The sequence below is a fragment of the Rhodamnia argentea genome, chromosome 3 (assembly GCF_020921035.1).
Source record: "Rhodamnia argentea isolate NSW1041297 chromosome 3, ASM2092103v1, whole genome shotgun sequence".
Taxonomy (NCBI): domain Eukaryota; kingdom Viridiplantae; phylum Streptophyta; class Magnoliopsida; order Myrtales; family Myrtaceae; genus Rhodamnia; species Rhodamnia argentea.
In genome coordinates, this window is record NC_063152.1 from 9,857,196 (window position 1) to 9,879,808 (window position 22,613).

Below are 22,613 nucleotides of genomic sequence, written 5' to 3' on the forward strand. Positions count from 1 at the left end.
GCATATGGACATTCCCCATGTGCTCCTTCCATCGAGGTCTCCAAAATTAGACATGCATGTTTCGGACAGAGCTAATGAAGCTTCCTATAGATATCCCCCATGTGCTCCTTCCATCAAGAACTAGCTTGTACTTTTTTTCCTTTTTTTGTTTGAATCAAGTTGTTCGAACCTGGATGACAGAAGCCGGCGAGAATTTGACGTGGAAAGCTCGATCGCGGTGTTCGCATGAAGAACTCTCGCTCTTGTATACATTAGGAGTGATCGATTTGCGATCCGGTCTTTGATTCCGGGGTCTTTGACCTTTGGGTAATAGTCGACGGCGGCGAAAAGTTTTCCCTAGCTTTTTTACTCGGTCAAATTTGGAGTTAAAATAAAATTTAATCAGAAATGTTATGCAAATTCTAGGATTAAAGATTTGATTGCAGAGAAAATGCCTGGATTCAAGAATCAAAGTACGGAATTTTCCACAATTAGAAATGGGCTTTTTGGCAGAGGAGAATTGGGACATCAGACATGTCTTGCTTGGCTCTTTTCTTGTGAGTTGTGACATGGAATCTGCTGTAAGGACCAGCAAAAATCAATTTTTGTTTTACTAGAAAAGGCGATTTCATTCGATTAACTTTACGAAAGAGAGAAAACGTATGAGTTTCTGAACATAAGAGATTCTATAAATCAATTGAATCGTTGCCTTACTTGACAAGAAACAAATATCTAAATAAATCAAAAATTAAAAAGATATCGGATTTTTTCTACACACCCAAAAATAAATTAAACGAGTTCAGAGTCAAATGTAAGTTTGCTTAGCCTCATCCCCAAAAGGGTATTTGTTTATACATGAGAGGGAGCACAAGTCAATGCCATTGACCGAGATCCAGCCGATTTTTTTGCCGAACTTCTTATCGACGAATCGGTCTATTGCGGGAAAAATAACGTAAATGTCCGAGAAATCGAGAGTTATTTAGTACTAATTTTGACGATTTTAGTGGTTACTCCAAAGGGAAAAGTTCACACGAAGGTCATATTGTGAAAACAAACACAAATTGAGGACCAAAATGCAAAAGGCTGAATGAGCAGGGGAAGATCCATTCAAGGCCACGAGGGAAAGAAGGTAGGTGCTCCTATTGATTGATGGATGAGATATCACTTTCCCCCACTTGAACTTCAAGATATATCTGACCAAAGAGAGAGAAAAAAAATTCATGATATTGACATTTTTTTGACATAGATCAATAATTCCCCCGTATAAAGAGCTAATGCAAACGTCAATTTCAATCCCATCCCCGAACTTTTATAAAATTCCTCATTTGCCCCCACAAATATTCTATTTTCCCCCCCAAAATCAATGAATCACCAAACTGCCATCAAATGGTGTAATCTCTCCCCTGTGCCTTTCGCGTTTTCCATTGCTAGACAAGGACAGAAGAATTTGATCAGAAGAAACAAACCGATCAACATCTCTCTCAACAGAACAAGATTCTAAAGCATGTTTGGTAACAATTATGTACCCGAAAACAATTTCCGAGTGAAAGCGATTTATTTATTTTTTTAATTCTGTTATCGAGAACAAAGAAGCAGATTTTTTGTACTTTCTGTTTTTATTCCAAATTTGTTTCCTTATCATTGATATGTTCTCGGGAATGGAAAAATTAACTAACATTACAAAATAGATTACTGTTCTTTCTCTATTCTGAAAACAAAAGAACATGAACAAACAGGCCCTAATCCCAACGTAAATTTCAATCCCACCCCTCAACATATATAAAATTCCTCATTTGCCCCAAAACAAAACTCTTGTCATTGCCCCAAATCAATGATTCACCAAATTGCCATCAAATGGTGTAATCTCTCCTCTCTGCTTTGCATTTTGCACTGCTAGGCCAGGACAAAAGTAGAGATCAGAAGAAACAAACCCATCAACACCTCCTCTCAACAGAACAGGATTCTCATTCAATTTATTGACAGGAAGAAAGATTGAAACGCTATCTTGACTGTGGAATGGACTGAGTTTGCCCCCATAGCCACAAACAAGCTCTACATGTATAATTGGCAATTTCTAGTCCTTATTCTTGTATTATCTACAGATTGGACACTGATTTATTGCAGAAGATGCAGCAATCTAGCATCAGGTGATCAACTATGCTTCCTCTCTCCACCCTGAGCTTCCTGCTCTGCTTATTCCACAAGTGAACCGCGTAGCTCTGCCTCCCTATGTGCCTCAGCTTGTTGTGCAGCCACTTGGAGTGCAGCTGACCTCGAGGCCCCCTGAAGAGGCTCCGGACCCGGCTCCAGTCTACCGGGTAGAACGCCGGCGGCGGCAGCACGGCGAAGTTGTACCCGGGCCGCCCGCTCACCCTCGAGATGACCCTCGACACCAGGTATGGCCCGTTGTGGCCCCACTTGTTGCCGTCGAACGTGAGCGCGAATTCCTCGATGAACTTGAAGAGCAGCGGGTGGCTCTTGTCGAACACCAGCACCGCATTGTTCAGCCTGCTCCAGTTTCCGGTCTCGAGGTCAAGCGTTTGGGCCCCAATCACATTCCTCAGTTGGGACAGGCTCTTCAGAACTATGACATCGGTGTCTATGTATACCCCACCAAATTTATACAGCAAGACAAGCCTGAGCAGATTAGAGAGGTTTTGACCCAGAGCAACCTCACCAGGATCCAAATTCCCTCTTCTCAACCTCTGAAACCACAATTGAGCAGGAGTGTCCTTGAGCAGGTACCCGAAATTGGGTGAAATTGCGATCACTTTGTGACCCTTATCCCGAAATGGCCTCAAAATCCCGCTCCCCTTGTTCGAATCCAATGAGCTCGAGACGATCACCAAACAACCATCTGGGTGGGAATTGAACAGGCTCTCGACTGTGAACAACTCTCTCTCACCAAATGACTCCAGCGGGCTAATCCAAGTCATGAAGAACCGCACCTTGCAAGTCCCAAAGAAGTTATTCACTTTCGCCGCGAACCCTCTTGACTGAGCGCCAAAGCGCAGCGTTCTAGGCCCATGCTTGGGTCTGCGACGCCATTTCTCTGGCCTCGACGCCAGAGAACTGTTGATGGGTCTGACTAAAATCTCATCTTTCTGCAGAAGGGCCAAATGGGTCTTCGAGACCAGAGGCGGGTTCTCTTCCCGAATGGCGTACATGACATTGCTGGAAGTCATCTTGGAAGCCGAAGCCGAAGGTGAAGAAGGAGGCAGTCTCTGAAGCGGGTCGCTGGGGACTCGAACGGAGAATATGGACGCGGCATTGTAACCCAAGAGGAGCAACAGAAGCAGAGCAAAGAAGGAAGTGGGCAAGAGGTGGAGGAAGTCGAGAACAGATCTTCGGACGCTCCGCGCAGTGCGAATTGTGCTCCTCGCGAGGTCGCACATGGTTGGTGCGCTCTGCTACGGGCATAATAATGGAGGTCTAGGTGGAGGTTCCATTGCCGGTCTCAGCGAGGCAAATGGGGACGAGACAGAGCATTACTGGCAGAGAGAGAGAGTGTTTGGAAAGCGATATTAATGGCGGAGGCGGCAAAGAAAATTGAATTGGAAAAGGTGTTTGATCTTTCGGTCTTTCGGGAAGCGAAACATAAAAAGGACGTGCTTGCTCTCCTGCAGAGCTAGAGAGAGAAATAAGAGAGAGAAACAAGAAGAAGAAGATGATGATGATGAAATGTGAATATGAGATTGGGCTGTAGTTGGCTCACAGTACTTTAATGGGGGGGCAACTGAAATTGTCATGGGGACCAATAGCTAGGCACTTTCATTTCTTAAATTTTTATTTATGCACTTTTAATTTTGATAATGTCTAGAATTTGGCCAAATTAGGAAGAGAAAAAGAGACAAAAAAAAAAGAGAGAAAGAATTAACAAAAAAAAAATAAAAAGATATCATGGAAGATATGACAAATGTTTCTTTTACAAGGGATGATGAGGTCAATCGATTGTAAAGAAAATTGCTTGCAAGAGTCAAATAATGGTTTCCAAAGGTTGCAAACGCAAAGTTTGATGAGGATTGCTAGAAAGGGTCTTGACAAAAGGCCAATGAGTAGAGGGAATCAAATTGTAAATGGATATACTTTAGATTAACATATCGGAGGCCGGAGGCTCTTATATAATTGCTATTTGCAGAATTACGATAGGAGAAAAGAAAGAAAATGCAAAAGAAGATTGGTCCAGAGATGTGCCTTAGGTGTAACTCCCCGAAAGAAGTTGCATCGTTTCCTCGAGTTTGATTTTCTCGGCGAATTGGCTTTTGATCTCGCAAAATTGAGATTTTATCCGCGACGTATGTTCGTATTCCTCTCTTCCATTCGAATTTGGATCGGAATGCTTGTGTGCGACAAAATTGAATCACGATACAGTTATATAATTAGGAGGGGCCGGTCCAAAAGTGACATATAGAACCACTTTTGATCTCAAGGTCTCGTATACAAGCATCTTGACTGATATCCAAAGAGCAAAGGCTGGTTAAGATCGTGATTAGCGAAATCTCGATTTTTTCTAAATTTTTTATAGGGTTCTAATTTCTTAACGAGGCAAATTATTGTGCATGCTTAATGACTAAGTCACGAGTAAACTCTTCGATCCCATTGAATTGAGTTTGATTTGATATGGAAAGGAAAGTCATACCCCATGAAGATATATATATATATATCTTATTATCTCTTTTTAATCATTTTTATATTTTATTGATGAGAATGGATATGGTCAAATGAGTAACTTCCGGAGGAGAAAGTTAGGTATGCTGCTATATTTAAATATTTATTACAAGAAACACTTTTGAGTTGATTGCAAATAAATTGCGAATAAAAGAGAATTTTGTTTAGGAATAATTTGAGGAAACAGGCGTGGTTGCACGTTAGGACACCAATTAAGGAGAGGGGAAGTTAAAACAGATCATTTATGTTTTGAGGAAAAAAGAAAGATGAAATTAATTCAATATAAATAATTTTTTTTATGAGGGTTAAATCTACTATTGGACTAAAATCTTTGAAATACAGGCTCTGTGAATTTTTTTTTTTAAACCCTAGCAGCCTATATGAACATGATTTCGGTACTCGGGTTTCGTCGCTTGATGCTCCGATCGTTGAAGGTCAACAGCGGCGGCCGGTTGGGAAGAGAACCGACGCAAACTTATGAATGGGATTTTATCGGCCCAAGCACTTATTAGTCGAGGAGAAAAATATTACTACCTAAATCGACATTAGTAGTTTGGTCAACGATAAAAAGAGAGAAAATTTCCAATGTTTAGTCAAATTGATCAAGGAAAATAAGAACACCCACTATTTCTAATTTTCCTACCTCATAATTCATGGGCATTGTTTCAAAAGGAGAAGGGGAAAATCCACAATTCTTCAATTGGATGGAAGTGGAAGGAAGTGGATTGGCACTGCACAATCTTCGACCTGATAATTCCAACAATTCAAACATGATTAAAGAATAGTTTTATGTATTGATTAATTGCTTTAGTCTAGAGAAGTTTCTCCACCCTCGTTTCCTTTATTTCCGTCTAATTCTCTTTCCTAATGAATCGTAGTTTCAGATAACCTGGAAAAGATTTTTGAGAAAATAACCTGCGATACTTGATTACATAGCGAGTAAAATTTGTTAAATTGATGTGATCGACCGTCCGATTTGACTAACCAAAAATACTGATAAGTCATTTTCCGAAGAGAGAGGCGCCGATGAATAGTCTGCAACAATATTAACCCGCCTAGCTCAATTCCTAAACAACAAATCCTCCTCAACAAGCAGAGAGCCTAGCTAATCAACCGCAAAAGTTCATTCAATAATCATATGTCAAAACTCTTAACACACTATTTAATCAGCCGCAAAACAATCAATCAACTGTTCATGCTGATCGAAATCCTATTTTCAAAACAATCGAATCATGGCAACAATTGAAGGGCAACGAGTAATGACAGACGCACACAATCGCCCAAGAAGCATCACCCTTTTACCTCCTGCTCTCACTGTGTCCAAGAAGAAAGCACTTGGTGCCCTTGTGGGTTACATCAAGACTCGCTAACAGAGAATCCAGCTTGCATACCAGAAAGAAATGATAACGATACCCAAAGTATAAATCTGCTCATTTAAGCTAATGAAACATGTCCCAAGACAAAACCTAGCCTGGGTTCAATGGATGGTACTTAATACACAAGCAGCAAAAACAAGTACATTGCATGGATGCCAATATAAAGGCAAAATAAGACCGGCGGAGGAGGCAAATCCCAAGCGAACCCACCAATAAAGATCACGAGCATGGATCACTGGTTTGACAGGATGGAGGACTAGGAATGTGCCGCCTTCATAAAAGCCATTTGGTCGAAGCATTACTCAGAGGAGCCCTCTCCGTCTCTTATAGTCACTAACTGTCAATGTCAACACATGCCGCCTACCATCATTCTCAGGCACACGGCATCCAACTGTTGCTTCAATCCTCTGTTTTCTAGCCATGAAACCAGCTAATGCTCCTTGGGCCCCACCAAACTTCCGAAGTACATTCAACGAGATCGGAAGTTCGAAGTTGTGCAACATATTTGATTCAGTGCCCTGATCTACTGGTGCGCTCGTATCAACCAATTTCCCAGCATCAGCTGCAGCCTCAAGGGCCTCAGCTGTTGCCTCCACACCGGCTTCTGACACAACCGGGCCCGACCCATTGCTCTCAGCAACCACGGCCGCAACATTACCAATGTCATTGGCACCTCCAGCCTCATTTCCTCCATTCGCCCTAGAGACATAGTAATTCCTTGACCTGGTCCATCTTCTTGAAAAGGGATCATACCCAGCCTCTCCAGCTTTTAGGGACTGATTCACAGGCTTCAATTCTGAGGCATTCTTGAAATTCTCAGCCCTGTTCTTTCTGTTCATCTCAGCAAGCTTAATAGCCTTTTCATCGGTCTTCTGAGCTTGTCGAGTGGCCTCCAATTGCTGAAGTTTCTCTTTGATCCGTTTGACTTCTGCCTCATCTTCGTTGTACTGTGCAATTTCCAATTCTCTCCTCAGCCTATCCTTCTCAGCTGCAATATTCATTGGCCTTGATGAGGCCGATTTTTTCTCCTGCAACATCTGCTTCACTGTAGCAGCTGAGTAAACAAATGTGTTAGTTTTCTTGATGGCCTCCTTCTTTTCCAACACATCCTGTTTGCTAGGCATCCGTCCACCGCTCCTCTCCACCTCTCTAACCCACTGATTAAACTCCTCCTCAAGTGGTGGGGAATCTGAAACCATTGCCATCTGCCACCTAGCTGCGGAGCTTTCATTCCCCCACACAACATTTAAGTACTTGTGCGTCATTTTGTTTTCTAGCTTATACTGTCGATCTGAATCTGAGGCATCAACATTCCGGACAATGCAGAGTCGATAGATTGGTTGTCTGCTTTTTGACATTCCTATTCCGACCCTTACGAAGCAACCAACAATTAATTCCTCGAAAAAGGGCTCCATAAACCACTTTGCCAGTTTTGACCTCCGAACTGTAATTTCTTTAACATCCTCAAATTTCAGTGTCTCTGAACCAGGCAGTGCCCTGTCATCATCGCTGTCAACCAGTCCATCACCAGTTGATGCCTCATCTTCACTGTCAGACCGACTTTCGCTCTCACTCCGGCTCGAACTACTCAGACTTGAAGCAGGGAAGGCTTTTCTCTTGACTGATGATAAATCTCGGTTAGCAGAACTTCCTCTAGATCCATCTCTCAGTTTACGGTGAGCCTCCGGGTCTTGCTGCTTTAACCTTTTTGCTCTCAGTTCGTTTAAAGCTTCATCCTTGGCAGCTGCTCTGTCAGCAGATCTAGATGATGAGCGTCCACGTGACGCAAGAGGTGGTGTCTCCTTTCGCGACTGAGAGGTCTTCCTATCCTTCCTCAAATTTTTCGCCATGCTTTTATTCGTCATCTTTTCTGCTCGTTCAGCCAAAATCATCTCTCTTTCAAGTTCAGACAATTTTGCAAGCTGTTGACGATCATCTTCATTCTTGTATAAGTCGCTGCCAACATCAGACTCATCACTACTGTCGCCCCTGCGATCCGACCCCCCATAATCATCATCGCCTTCTTCTAAACTTCCTTGATCATCGTCCCTTTCATATCTTTTCTTCAAAGGGACCTGAGACCCAGACGGCTTCCTGCTTGAATAACCCCGATTATCATCGGACTCATCGTCCCTGGAGTCGCTTCCGTGATCAGAATATGAGCCCTCGCGCCTCCTCCTTGATGGCGGCAATGATTGCTTATTCTTTCCTCTCCCATTGGTTCTCCCAGCTGCCTCGAGCAGCAAATTTTCCAAGTCCGCCATGATCTCTCAGCTGTAGAAAACTTACATAATTAAAATAATAATTCGAAACTCAGTTGACTGACTAATACTTCATTCAAGAGAAAATTCCATATTGCTTGATTACACTTTCCCTATATCATATCGTTGGAACGACACGATATATGATGGGAAACAACCAATTAAATGGTTCCATTCTTAACGAGTGTAAGTGTGGCGTTCTCTAACTGCCGATCTTGTGAAAGCAAAAAACCAATCCGAAATCTATATCATTAATACACCTTACTCCTTAGCCAGTAGAATCAGCGCCACGCCTCGGGAAAAGCAAACACGATGCTCCAACAAGTGCTTTCGTTTTCAATTTCGTTTTTGGTCACAAAAAGTCGCCAATTCTCTTCACTCTCACATTACTGTAAAAACAATAAAGGGGAGCTTGGGGCCTTCTCACTCTACCGACATCTACTCTCTTAGTGTGCTATAAACAACACAGGAACGAAGAAACGTCGACCAACGATCTCTTTCTCACGCAATCAAGAAACGCACAACCCCAATCACAGACGAATGACCTCGGAACTTCCCCAAAGGAGGAATCTTTATCACTACCAACGATCGAAAACGGGAAATTCAACCGCAAGAAGTTCCATAGGACGCCCCGATCGCGCATTCGCGACGTATCTGAACCAAATCAAAACATGGGTATCTCGCGAAACTTGTGGTGAAACCCAAACATCAAAGAACAAGGCAACAAGACGCGTAATTTGAATGAAACGACCCGAGATCGGCGAGACAGAGAGAGAGGGAGAGGGAGAGGGAGGGACGCGTACCAGAGAAACCCTAATCGTAAGCAGCTCTCGAGAGAGTGATGATTTCTTCCTGGCTTGACGATTCTCTCTTGCTCGTCTTGTGCTTGAACTTTATGATGATATCTTCCGACATTTAACATGCGAAGCCGAAGGAATTCTTCCTAGAAAAAGCCTTTTCGTAGGAAATAGGCGAGACAACAATAATGAAGGTATCTAGACGAATAAAACATAATGCTGATTTCAGTTCAACGGAATCGATCCCTTCCGCGCAAATTTGAAGGAGGGTGCACCGGATCCAATTCGACCTGAAAACTGGATCGAACCGGCATGGACTAATCATTCAAGCCCGATTTAGGGAGAATCGATTCGGCTTTCGGTTTCGTAATCCTAAAATCGATCTAAAGACCTATTTAGTTCCTGATTTTAAGGCTAGAGCCGCCAATTTTACTCCAGAACAGATTTTGAAGCCTCTTCTCAAAAAGAAAAAAAAAATATTTTGCACCCGTAAAAAATCGAACCGTAATTTTTAACACGAACAAATAATATCGCAAAAAAAAAATAATTTAGAAAATATTTTCTTAAACATGATTGATTGTATCATTTATAAAAATAAAAGGACGAAAAATATTTTTTATCGCCTATTAACATGTTTAGACATAAATTGTTGTCAAGAATGAAAACATTAATCAACCAATTATTTCACGTGGTACAAAATCATTCTTTTTCGCGAAACAAACAGACTAACCAATGTATAAATTTACGACGAAAAAACTACTACTTTTATATCTATTGTAAAAATTTGCGTTTTTACGCCAGTGAAATATAAAATGAGCTGATTCGATTCTCGGCTCCAATTTCTTGGAAACTGAGAATCACAAAAAACCTATTGCTCCTTTCATAAACACTGTCAAAAAGTTATTTATTTTAATCTCATCTCTTGTTTAATTTTTATCAGGAAGATACCCTTTATTTGAAGTGTTGACTAACGTCATATTTCTCACAAATTTTGGTACCTCCGCATCAAAATCTCACTTTACCATGGCGTGATTTGTAATATTTCGGATTTTCGTCGCGAAATGAAAATTAAATCATGAAAGCCGCAAAATTTAGAAAGAAAAAAAAATTAGAACAGTTAAAACTAAAGATCACTCCATACAATTTCATATATCAATATGCTCTTATGATTTTGGCCTGACTCCATCACGAGAGACTAACTGGAAAAGCAATCTATCTGCATTAGCACTAAGCACGAGAGGGATGTGATTATGAAGGATAAAAATAAAAGATTTAAGACGATATTTACTTTTTAAAATACATTAATTACTTATTAAGGTCAACTAACAGTTTTGTAATTTCAAAATCAAATAAAATACACTACCCTCTTCACCCCTCATATGGAGAGGTTCAATTTCTTAGATAGCATTTAAGATAATTGAACTTGCTTGCAAGCTTCAGGGGAAAAAGTTAGGCTTCGATTATTTCACAAAAAAAATTAAAATAATTTTTAAAAATATTTTCCATAAATGTAATTTTATTACTATTTAAAATAATTAATCAATAAAAAATATTATCATTAACAATAACATATGCCTGACATTTTCGTTGTCGTGGATAATAAAAATATTTTTTATTTTTTTATTTATATAAGTGGTGCAAGCAATCATTTTTAAAAATATATATTTCAAATTTTTTTTATGTCAGAAAACTTAGTCCAAGTGACTTAATTGTTTCTTAAATTTAATTAATAATTGAAAAAATACTGCATAGATCTTCATAAGGCTCTCAACTATTCTTCTTTTGTTTCTTTTTTTTTGCATAACAAGAGTACAAACTACTTTAAGGGGGGAAACTAAAACAAAGAATAGGAGATTTACAAATTACAGCAGCAATGCACAAAATGAAGATTCTCCTAAGCTCACCAAGAAGGTGAAAACAAACAAAAGAAAGATACACTGTCGAAAGCCAAAAGTACATAACAAAGAGGAAAAGGGTAATAGGAGGAGGATCAAAAGGGCTTCAGAAGAGACCATCAAGAGAGGAAGAAAAAATAAGGCCTATAAAAGACTATTAACAGAGGCTTGTAGTCAACTCCATATAATGTTGTATCTGTCACACTTGACCGTGCGATGCTCAAACAACTATCCTGAAAGAAAGATGCTGTACAGGAATTTGAATCTCTACCATTTGAGTTCTCAAAGAACTCTACACGACTCGATCACTTCGCTTACGGTTTTATGTGTCTCCGGCGTCATCATATCCAGAGTCAAGTGAAATGCCTGAATGAGAGGGAACAAACACAAAATAAATCCCACAGACCAACGCCACAAATTTTCAGTCCCAAAACTTCATGAGCAAAGCTTAAATAAATCAAACTTCCATGACAACAATAATCGGGTTTCCAGGGGTATAAATGCTCTTGTTGGACAAATTCACGTTGGGGTATAAACGCTAATTGTAGGACAAATTCACATTGGGTGGTATCCATCCAGATCACAGACAAGAACAGAAAAATTGCAGTAACCATAAACCTTGACTGCAGAGATCATTAACCCAGTAGGTGACCACAGAAACAAAGCAACATAACGTATGGCACTGAACTAACCCTACAGTTGGCTCCCAGAAAAGGAAAGCTAACCCTATTTCATTTAGGATAAGAAACTCATATTGCACTATTTCTCAGGAAAAAGCAAGAGATGAGATGGAATGAGGCTAACGAGAACTTGTTATGACTGCAGATTTAAAATCCTACAAGAGATGCATACCACAAATCTCTCCAACACAGGGACCAGAATCGCCAGATTATGTTGCGGGAGACATGCAGCAATTTCGTCACGGATGCTTTTGCTGAATGTGACAGTAAAATCATTATGTTCTAAAATAGAAGAGAGTATCAAGGAAAATCATACAAATGAAAAGCTAGCATGGTGGAAAACCTTTCTGTGGAGAGGAATGCCAGAAGCAAGGCAGAATAAGCTTCGACAATCATCTTCTCAGCTTCTTTCTCTCCTTGTAACAAAGCCTCGTCATCCTGTGAAGTTTTTAAAAAAATGAAGATTTTGTGAGATGTCGTGTATTCTATAGTGCATTGAAGGGAACAGATAACTTGAGCAACAAGTCAATTTGGTGATTCCTCAAGAACCAATAACTTGGCAAGGTTATAATAACAGGCAAGTCCTTGCAAGGCAAATAATAAAGAACTATATAGAACCTCAAACAAGAAAAAAAGGGTATTCCATAGTATAACAGCACAACATTCATGTGCCATCATTTATAATTGCTAAAAGCAGCACATACCAATTCCATAACCTGTTCTTCACCAGCTGGTTCACTTCCACCTCTGTTGGCTAAAAAGATGGAGCACAGCAATGGAATTACATCCCTCCTGCTACCACTTTCAAGACCCTCTAAGTTGGGAACAGTAACACTAGTTGTTGCAAGCTGGGATCTGCATTAGAAGATTAGTAAGTGATAGGACTAGTGATGGAAACCTTATATGCTGCACCGATGAATATTGACTCTAACTACCAAAGTTATAGGCTTCTAGAAGGAAGCCCCTACTATACGATTAACCAAACATAGCAAGTTATTAATTCATTGTACAGGTTGGACTATACTGAATTAAGTTAGAGGCCTGACAAATGCTTCTTTCTGAATGCTGTATATCAATCATCTCATACTAAGATCTACTGCAGGAATCAAAATCTAAGAAAAAGCGAAATATGTCCATGCATTTTTAACAAAACTAACTTATTTGAATTCTTCTCTGAAATCAGGACTTCATGCAGTGCTGCACTTGCCCAGCAGATGTTTCAAACAGAACAATTTGTGCATGAGGAGAAGATAGTATGATGACCTGTTACTTCCATCTTTCTCAACCAAGTTCACAAGCAAGCCCAAAATAGCAACAAGAAAGTCCAATTCTTGGTCTGTGAGATGCTTTTCCTTTTCATGGTCAAGATCAATAGTTCGATTCTTCTCCTTTCTGTCACTGAAGAAAGACGATGAGGAGCTAAACATTGGGAAGTGGCCAGCAATTACTGACACCATTGTCTCTAATCCTCCACATGCAGCAATTTGCTTACATCCAAGAGGATTATCATTTGTTAAATTCATCAATACCTGAAAGGAAGCAACGTGTAAATGCTTCATCTTTTGTACAAATCAAATCTGCACATTACACTAAACATATACACGAAGAGACGTGGCGAGATAGGGAAGAGGCCCTCCAATTATCCAAAAAATCATGAAAAAGGTACTCCTGCATAAGTAATTGACCGAAAATTTACTCCTACAATGTATCATCGCCATCAATCAAATCAGGAAGGGAACTACTTAAGATCACAAGAATTTTTGGAGGCCCTTATACTCATTATGCCAAGCATTGAATATACTGGGTATTCACCTATGCAACTTGAGATTTTTTGACAGGGCGAACTTGATTGAAGTTTCTTGCAAAAGCTGACAGACAGTAAATATGAAGTTAAGCTTATTGGAACATCATAATACCTTAACAGCGGTAAGAAGGCAGTCCGTTAGAAAGCTGTGATTTTCTTCATCAATGGCTCCTGAAGTAGATGCTTCTTGAGAACAATTGATATCACAGCTACTTGATTCTTGATACGGACGTTCCCCCTTATCTAAATCTTCTAGCCTTTTCAGCTGCATTTGACAGACATCCTCAGCATCTCTGATTGGTAATCTACTGTTTTTACTTCTAGAATGTTTCTTCCCCGATAGTAATTCCCACTTAGAGGGCTCAAACTCATCTTCATCAAATGCGAAAGGATCCTGGCTATGTTCCAAAGAATCAAACATGGCATCATCAGTAACAATGTCTCTCTTGCCATTGCTGAAGTTGCTCTTCAAACCATTACTAGTTGAATTAGTCCCACTGGTTGAACTCTTCAACAACCCACCGCGTGAACTTGAGGCAGAAGAATTGAATTTTATCTTCAACAAAGAGCTGCCATTTGACGATGTTGTCATCTCGGAACTGGATGATGAATATCTTGGAGGAACAAATGCACCAGAAATCTTCTGCGACGAGGTTTCCTCCACACTGCAACACTCTCTAGAGGATCTGACGGACAAAATCTCATTGCTTTCCTCTGAAGATATGAAAAAGTCATTTGTAGCATCTAGTTAAGCTAATCCAATATAATAACTTAGGAAGCACCTATAACAACCCCAGCCCCAGAAAATATCAATCATAAATAAAAAGGCGAACCTACCAAAAATTATTTCTCTCCCTTTCTTCTATTTCTAACAAAAATTATTTCTCTCTTTCCTTCCATTTCTGTCTATTGGACCTATCAAAATTCTAAACCTACTCGTAATAAATGTGACAACTAGAAAAAAACAAAGGCTATTTTCGTCTATTAATTACTTGAATTCTTTCCACATCATAGCCCCTCCATGCATATCCAAACGACATAGGGAAATTACAATTTCCTTTTCTTTTACGTTTCTCATCTAACTTCATTTGCCAAAAAAAAAAAAAATCCTAATTTCCCTCACTTCTCTTCATTTCCCTCAAGTAGACACTTCCTTCCTCTCAAAGTAAAAGAAAACACTCCTTTGATGACAACTTCTAACCACCAGCCATCTAGTTATCAAGACCCTTTCATTATAGAGAGAAAACCCACCCACTACAGAAAAACAATAGTATGACCAGGATGAATGAATCACTAGGTTAGCACCAAATGAATTCCACATTATTCAATCACAAAAAAGATATTCTTTCTTTTCCATGTCGTGACAGTATGTTGCTGACATATCAAAAACAAGAATTTAGCCACAAAGGACCTCTAAGCTAATTGTCGATAGCAAGATCCTGCAGCTAAAATCAGCATTACCCAAAACACAGACTCGCACTCTAAAGCTCTTCAAGTAGACAAATGTGGAACACAGAAATGGAGGCAAAGGTCTCCTTCTCCCAGAACCAAGAGCAGACCAAAAGGCAAGCCTTGGTATAACAGGAAGGTTACTCCATCGTGACCTATACGGAAACAGCCTTTACGTCTGACCCTCGCAGAACCTCGTGCACAAAATGCCCTTTTATGCAATCACCAAGCATAGTGCTAGATTGTTTTGACACTTAACAGCAAGTGATAGTAGAAGACTGCTGAGCTGTGACTGTAATCCACTTAAGATCAAGGCCATCTCTCTAATTCATAAATCTAATAGGTTTTATGCGAAGACTGTTAAAAGTATTTTTTTAATAAATATATATCTATATATATACATTAAAGTAGAAATTATTTTCCGAAAGTAGACTTACATGAACACTTATTACAGACTGTATTCAACAACAAAAACGTTACTGCATTCAAATTATTGAACATCCATATTGAGTCATACTTGATATTTCATAAAGCACTCTGATTTTGTGCAGTTTGAATGACACATTGCTTGCAAACTATACCAAAGTACAATTGAGTTCACTTCTATGCAAATCTTCGACACAAGGGATCACAAACTATAGGATGCATGTGTCTGTCAGAGAAAATGATGTTATTGGGCCAAGTGGATCAACTGATCTCTGCAAAATATGTAGCACATCCACTTTAATTGGAATGAAATGAACACATCATATATATGTGCGCTATATTCTAAAAGAATAGGATTCCCCAACATGGAGTCTCCTGTGATTCACAAAAGAAAGGGCCACACTCCCCCCATGATTCCACAATAGTAAAATTAGTTATCAAACATTACCTTTGTCAGCTGCCACCAAAGCCAATTGAGAAGTACGATATATGCCATTGGAGAACTCAGATTCTTGACTATTTGGAGCAGGAGAGCTTTTGAGAAGATAAAGACCTAAAGATAAATGCAACAACTAAGTTGAATAAGCAATGATTGAAAATGCCTCCAAAATAGAAACAACAGATGACCGAATGAACAGACAAAGTTAAAGAATGTAACCCTATGGATGAAACATTACCTGAGAGAATCTTGATTACATTTATAATCAGTCTTGTGAAAGATACATTGGAACCTTCAGAATCCAGCTTCCCTCGCATTTCAAGTAAATGAGTCTGTTCAAAGAAAACATACAGGGAATCAATGCAAACCAAATTAAGGGCAGTGGTGAATAATAGCTATGGAACTATAACACCATATTGTCCTATACCTGGTTATCGTTACTAAGGAAGGTTGCATTTTCCATGATCTTCAAACATTTTAAAAGCAGCACAAGGCTACTCAGATACACATCATTTTTAGCATCCCAAAAAGAAGGGTATTGCTCTCTCCAACCCTGCAAAGCAACAATGTATTTGAAGGGCTACATAGCTTTGAGAACAGCAATGAATATGAACATAATGCATAGATATAAACAGAAAGAACAATCATGAAAAAAAAAAAAAAAACTCAACAATTCTCCAGGACAAGCACAAGTTCTCTCTTTTTTTTTTTTGGTCAGACACAAGAACTTCTTTCAATCATATCTAATTGTGAGAAACATTCAATTCTACGGTTTTTCATTTATGAAGGGCTCACTCTATTTTATTTCTTTGTCATAAATATGGAGTTTACATAAGATTAAACAAGACTCCAAACTGGTTCTTCTCCAGCAAGCAAGGATTCAACTCCAACAGTAGTTTATATTATTTCTAATTCAGGACACAATTTCTCTGGAGGGGTAGAAAGATGAGGACAGTTCCAGTGCTTAAAGCATTATATCCTGCGTAAACTCGGCCAACCCAGCCCAAGTAGGTGAACAAAATACTAGATCAAGCAAACATACAAGCTCACACCTCCATTATCGAATAGCAATGCATGGAGACCTCAAAGACAGCATCAAGTCCTCCAAACTCACGCAGTTTCTCCTTAAAGTTGCCTCCTGTCTTTCTTACAATCCCAGAACTTTCTGCAAGAATTAATTTGAAACATAAGTCTGCATTCAGTGAGGACTACGCTAGAAACAAAGGAAGCGGCAAGGACATATAACTTACAAATACTCTGCTATATTTATAACACGCAGATTAGGAGTTAATCTTCCAAAAGTTGCAACAAAATCAATGACAAGCATCCCATAAACTTTAAAGCAGATCAGAAGACGAACAAGGCAGACTATGAGATGGTTTGCTTTTGAACGAGTTACAAGGTTTATAGAAAAGATAACTCAGAATTTTGAAAAGAAAAATTCTTCCAGCAGTCGCTGAAAATCACTGGACATAATTGAGAAATTGAGTATGCAGGCTTTCACCATTACAGTAGAAAGGTAAACATATATGCATTTTCCTGATGTGAGAAGATGAGCAGGCACAGAGAACTTATCCAGACACGGGTGTTAAGAAAAGGAATGGTGGTTCAGTCAAAACAACTACTGTGGGGGAACGAGAGAGAGAGAGAGAGAGAGAGAGAGAGAGAGATGACATTACAATTTACAACAGAACACCAATAAAGCCATTGGGTCACAAACCTCCAAAGTACACCAACTAAGTCCAAAAATTTATCTAATTATGTAGCCAACTCCACCTAGTGGGATAAAGCTTAAGTTGTTGTAGTTATTGTTATTTTTCTGATGATGTACACAAAAAGTAATCTCTTGCATATTCCCGGTTAGCTAGCCAGTGCCATCAAGATAAGCAACATCCCTCATGTAATCCAAGAAAAGGCCCACTACATCTATACCAGGAAACAAAACTAAAGAGCTTTTTCAGAGAGATGGAAAAAGAGTTTGATTTGGTTCATAGTACCTTCAAGAGCAATGGTAGATAGACTAGCTTTCTCCATAGTCAACAAAGCTATCCACTTGGGGCTTAACTCAGGCCTCTGAATTCCACTATCATGCAAAAAGCTTGGCTTCAGTTCCTTGCAACTTACAAAAATTTCCTTCACTCTTGATATGATATTGGCAGAGCCACTATCCTTTTTGTTCATCCCCCCATTGAATATCTCAGGACCCTTACGTAATCCTAGAAGCTTAGAACCAAATTGGGAGACCTTGTCTTCGGAAGATGCAGAGACAATTGGTTTCAACATCTTAACAAGGAAATTAATGCAGCTTGGTGATTCCAAAAGTTGATCGTCTTGACCCTGAGATTGTAATTCAGATATAAATCAGGCCTTTGATTAACAAAAGGAGACTTAAAGAACACACATTATTCAAAGCTGCAGATTAGATCTATATAGAGAGAAGTTTGATAAAGGATGCCATGCTACAAGATCATCCTCAAAAGCAGATAGAATAATTTACAACTCATCCACTTCTATTGCTTTTTCAGGACCTAACACTCCTGATAATGAAATGATTAGTTTTTCCCTGTTTGAGTTCTGTTGGGTTCATATTTTCCTCAGGTCAATGCATGCATTATTCTGCCTCCCTCCCTCCCTCCCTCTCCCTCTCTCTCTCTTTGAGGAGGGAGGGCTTGCTGCTTCAAAATTCCAGTTCCAATAGCCTTTGGAAATTCAAACAATAGATACCAGTATAACCAGAAAGTCACTGGTGACTTCATATGTAGTATCTAAATGCATAGAACGACAAAATGAAATCAGTTCACCAATGATGAAGTGACAATAACTGGCACATCGTTCATAATAATATCGTTGATGGATCCAATCTATATATATCAACCTACGAAACTAACAGACAACTAAGTGAAAAGCTTTAGTGACAGTCATCATTCATGTCTTGTCCATAAATACTATACGATAGCAATGACATGCTCAGCAATTTCAGTCCCAGCTATATGAAGATACCCTAACAGGAAAGGGTCATTACATCCTCTACTATCAAAACATTGTACGAGGTGCAAGACTTATATAGGAACAGCGATGCTGTTTTCTTCAAAGGGATCAAATTACTTGCGACACTTGTTCAGATGAAAGTTCAATTCCATCGATGCACATCAAGGGAAGCTGAAAAGAATTCACTCTATTGCATGCAGATTTTGAATGACTTACGTCACCAGTCAAAAGATAAAAGAGGGTTGCTGCAGCCAGATTACTGGGTGAGTCATCAAAATTGAGACCTATAAGAGCATCGATTATAGTCTTCGCAATCCTGAAAATGAGACATTATGAATGTCAGTTTGAGTAAGCCAAAAAAGATTGCAACATTGACTAATGCATGAAAAGCAGAATACATATTCCATCCTCTATTTCTAAACAGTGTGAGCGACTCCAAGAAGATATTGTTAAAAAGGATCGGAGGTAGATAATTTAATTCAACTAGAACGTCCAAACTAGGATATTGAGAATTGTAATAAAGACATTATTGGATTATATGGCTATGGGGAATCCCTTCGAAGACTTCTCTCCTTTCTCATCATAGGTAAATAATAGGACAGCTGCAGTCAACAGCAGGATGGCATCACACTACTTCAACAAGAAAGGAACACAGTTTTTGTTGGGGACATATCTAGAGCTGAAGATACTTTAATCTGCATTCTTATTCGTTACTCCACAATAACGTTTGTGGATCAGGAGAAGACAGAACTGTAAGAAAGCCATCAGACAGCTAGCGGGATAATCTGAAAATCTTGGACTCGACTCCACAAATTGCAAAGTGCACTATGGTTTTTACTGGAGCTTCACACATAACATCGTGGATGCCATCTGGTTTGAGCATTACAGCCATATGAATGGCAAGGAGCTTGTACACCAAGGTCAAAAGTTGAAATTTATCACTCCATCGTGGCCCGACTTCATGGAAACAGACTCTTTGGAAACTAGGGGTAAGCCTGCGACCACCAAACCCTCCCCAAACCCCCCAATGCCGGAAGCCTTGTGCAATGGGACACCATGCCTAGACAATCCTAAATAGGTGTTCCCTTTCTTTAAAGGCACTTATGGAGGAGAAGGAACCACATTATTTTTGAACAATTACAAACGATGCCTCTAAGTTTGGAATCCTTTTGTTACGCCATTTATCCGGCTCCTCCTATCTGGATTAAATGCTTCATTCATTCTCTTAAGAACTTGAATTATACCCTCCTTTTTTCCTAACAGAATGGTCGCAATAGTCTCTGCAAACGGTGCAGACCACTAATCCTTTGGTTAACTAATTCTCCATGAATTCTTTCTAAGAGAAAAGTTCTAAAGGACTTTAATACGTCAGGATCTAAATTTTGGTTCATCAAAGCAATACAACAGCAGCCAGGGGACGTTGAAGAAAAAATTGCTCAGGCAGTGAGGTATTCAGCTGCTTCTCTGCTGCACAACTAAGAAGGGAAATATATACGCTTGCAGAAGTTCATGGAAGCTATACCTTAGATTTTTCATGTTATGTCATGCATAACATTCAGTGAACAAATCCAAAGTTGAATCTGGAATCCTATAAGCTGGACACATAAAAAAACCAACAAAAAGCTCTCGTGCATTGCTCCTATAACAATGCAATGCTCATACCATATATTGCTTACTTCCAATTTTGGCTTTCCACTTAAATTACCAACCGCTTTGAAGCTATAATGAGAAGATTGATGAATTTATGAACTTTCGTAGAAAGAAAATAGGAAACCCGAAAACTCAGCTCAAAAGCTCACTGGCCGCAAAGATGAACTTCTGGAGATTTCCTCATGTCTTAAACCATACAGTTACTGTGATGAAATTGTGAAGCGTTTCTTGGAAACAGAAAGCTCACAGGACTAGAAACTCGAATCTCAATTAAACAGCCTTTGGTATTAAAATTTCAAGATCAAACTCAAGCCCAACCCACCAAAACATCAATTCCTCTAACATCTTCCCAAAACTCAAATTACCGGATCCCCTAGTTTTGATGAAACACAACAGTTCTAATACCCATTAATGCGCCCTCCAACCACCAACACGAACAATCACATGCCCCCAATTAGTCGCACACCTCGAAAATAGACAACACGCCCAAAAAAGAAAACATTTTTAGCTAAGCAACATACGTACCCTTGAGTCCTCAAGAGCCTCCTCTGCTGGGCAGTGCCGCAAATCCCCAACAAGGACAACAAACTCGCCCTCCGTATCCTCAGGGGCTGCCCCTTCCTCAGCCCATCTAGGGCGAAATTCACCTCGTCCACATGCTCCATCATCTCCCCGAACTCCTGCGTCTCCATCAGCGTCGACGTTGCCCTCAACACCGAGTACTCCACGTAACCCTTCGCTCTCTTGCTCTCCCCGTTCCTCGGCTTCTTGGACTTCCTGGGCACTCCGCCGCCTCCGTACCCGTCGCGGAGACCATCCTCCACCGCCAGGGGTTGACTGAAGGGGTCGGAGTCGTAGTACGGCAGGTTGTGGGCGGTTGAATCTTGGGAGGAGAAGGGGTAGAAATCTTGAGCCGTCTCCTGCGAGGAGAGGGAGTCCCTGTAGGGGTCCAAGATCGAGTCGTCCATCGAACCGGAGTAGCTCCGAGAAATGCCGCGGTTCCTGCGACCGTAAGTCCGGACGATCATCGCACCGGAGGGGAACCGCGAGAAGACGCCGTCGCTCCTAGCTTTCTTGGACTATCGATTCGATTCGACTGGAGACCGGAGGAGGATTTTCAATCTGGGGGGAGGGGCGGGGTGTTCGTTTAGGGAGCCCGAGAAGAGGAATTCGAGAAGAGAGAGATAGGAATTGAACTTGAAGGTGAGATTTGGGTCGGGGGACGGTGAGAGAGTTCTTGAATTGAGCTGAAGAAGAAGAAGAAGATGGAGGAAGGAGTCTTTGTTGGAGAGGGGTCCGAGAGACAAGTGGTTGGATTTGCCGATCTTGGGTTCGGATTTGAATTTTGTGACCCGTTTTCCGGTTTGGTTCGTGGAATTCCGTGCGCCGTCGTATCGCTGAGATATTAAGGGGAACGCAGACGCTAGCTAGCGATTCCTCAACTTTTTCTTCTTCTTTTTTCTTTTCGGATTGAATTTCTGAACTTACATAAAAAAAAATCTTTATTTGCGTAACGAGGACGTAGATCACCACTGAACGAACACCGATTTTTTCCCACCACGTCATGTGGGTTATGTACAGGAGGAGGCTATTGTGCCGGCCGTCGGTGAGGGCCCAGCTTCCGTCGTTGACGACGGTTGACGCCACCGCCATCAACCTGGGAAGACCATAGACCAGAGTGTTGTGACCTCGAATCATGGTGGTTCGACCTAGGTTCGTGGCGGCAGAGATAAGGAAAAAGAGAGCACTGCCACAGATCTCCAGTGGCCGGCTGTGACAACAGTATGTTCGAGGACAACAAAGAAGGTATTTCCGACGCCGGGGAGGGGGGCACGGGCCTATTCTTCTGCGGCAGCTTCATCGGAACAAGCAAATGCTCATGCAATGCAGCGGCAAAGGTGGCGTGGCTTCGGCTAAGCACGACAAGGTCCCTAAGCCCTCGTTATCGTCGCACCCAAACTCGAGTTCACCGAAGCTGATGTCAAGCAGATTTACTGCCTTGGCAATGGTTAGGGGTGATAAAATAAATCTAGAACCCATATTTCATAGTGATGAGTCACAAACGAGCTACTTAAATTATAAAAAGTGAGTTATAAATGGATTACTTATGAAGTTAATGGATCCTAAATAAATTTTAAATAAGTCATAAATGGATTAATTAAAAAAATATTTAAAAAATTAGCAATATATATATTTAAAAA

The 22,613-nt window shown here is 40.3% G+C and overlaps 3 protein-coding genes across 7 annotated transcripts; all 3 read right to left on the bottom strand.

Moving 5' to 3' along the window:
- Nucleotides 1-1,926: 1,926 nt before the first annotated feature.
- LOC115750430 (lactosylceramide 4-alpha-galactosyltransferase) lies at nt 1,927-17,584 on the bottom strand. The gene is made up of 2 exons (XM_048276494.1): nt 17,411-17,584; nt 1,927-3,486 (listed from the first exon to the last, which is right to left on the bottom strand). The coding sequence occupies exon 2, from the start codon at nt 3,372-3,374 to the stop codon at nt 2,076-2,078; it is 1,299 nt and encodes a 432-aa protein (XP_048132451.1). The 5' UTR covers nt 3,375-3,486; nt 17,411-17,584; the 3' UTR covers nt 1,927-2,075.
- Nucleotides 5,821-9,306, bottom strand: LOC115750429 (protein RTF1 homolog). Of its 2 annotated transcripts, none has more exons than XM_030687788.2 (2): nt 9,091-9,306; nt 5,821-8,297 (listed from the first exon to the last, which is right to left on the bottom strand). In XM_030687788.2, exon 2 carries the CDS (start codon nt 8,285-8,287, stop codon nt 6,326-6,328), a length of 1,962 nt encoding a protein of 653 aa, XP_030543648.1. In that variant the 5' UTR covers nt 8,288-8,297; nt 9,091-9,306; the 3' UTR covers nt 5,821-6,325. The 2 variants fall into 2 exon arrangements, with proteins under 2 accessions (XP_030543648.1, XP_030543645.1); XM_030687785.2 differs by having other exon boundaries at nt 9,088-9,305.
- Nucleotides 10,899-21,701, bottom strand: LOC115750428 (wings apart-like protein 1). Of its 4 annotated transcripts, XM_030687782.2 has the most exons (13): nt 20,938-21,699; nt 18,979-19,078; nt 17,772-18,111; nt 16,827-16,939; nt 16,202-16,327; nt 16,013-16,106; nt 15,784-15,888; nt 13,573-14,174; nt 12,920-13,185; nt 12,361-12,511; nt 12,000-12,094; nt 11,829-11,910; nt 10,899-11,342 (listed from the first exon to the last, which is right to left on the bottom strand). In XM_030687782.2, exons 1-13 carry the CDS (start codon nt 21,438-21,440, stop codon nt 11,259-11,261), a joined length of 2,661 nt encoding a protein of 886 aa, XP_030543642.1. In that variant the 5' UTR covers nt 21,441-21,699; the 3' UTR covers nt 10,899-11,258. The 4 variants fall into 4 exon arrangements, with proteins under 4 accessions (XP_030543642.1, XP_048132409.1, XP_030543643.1 ...); XM_030687783.2 differs by lacking the exon at nt 10,899-11,342 and having other exon boundaries at nt 11,829-11,938; nt 20,938-21,700; XM_048276452.1 differs by lacking the exons at nt 11,829-11,910; nt 12,000-12,094 and having other exon boundaries at nt 20,938-21,700.
- Between the last annotated feature and the right edge of the window lie 912 nt (nt 21,702-22,613).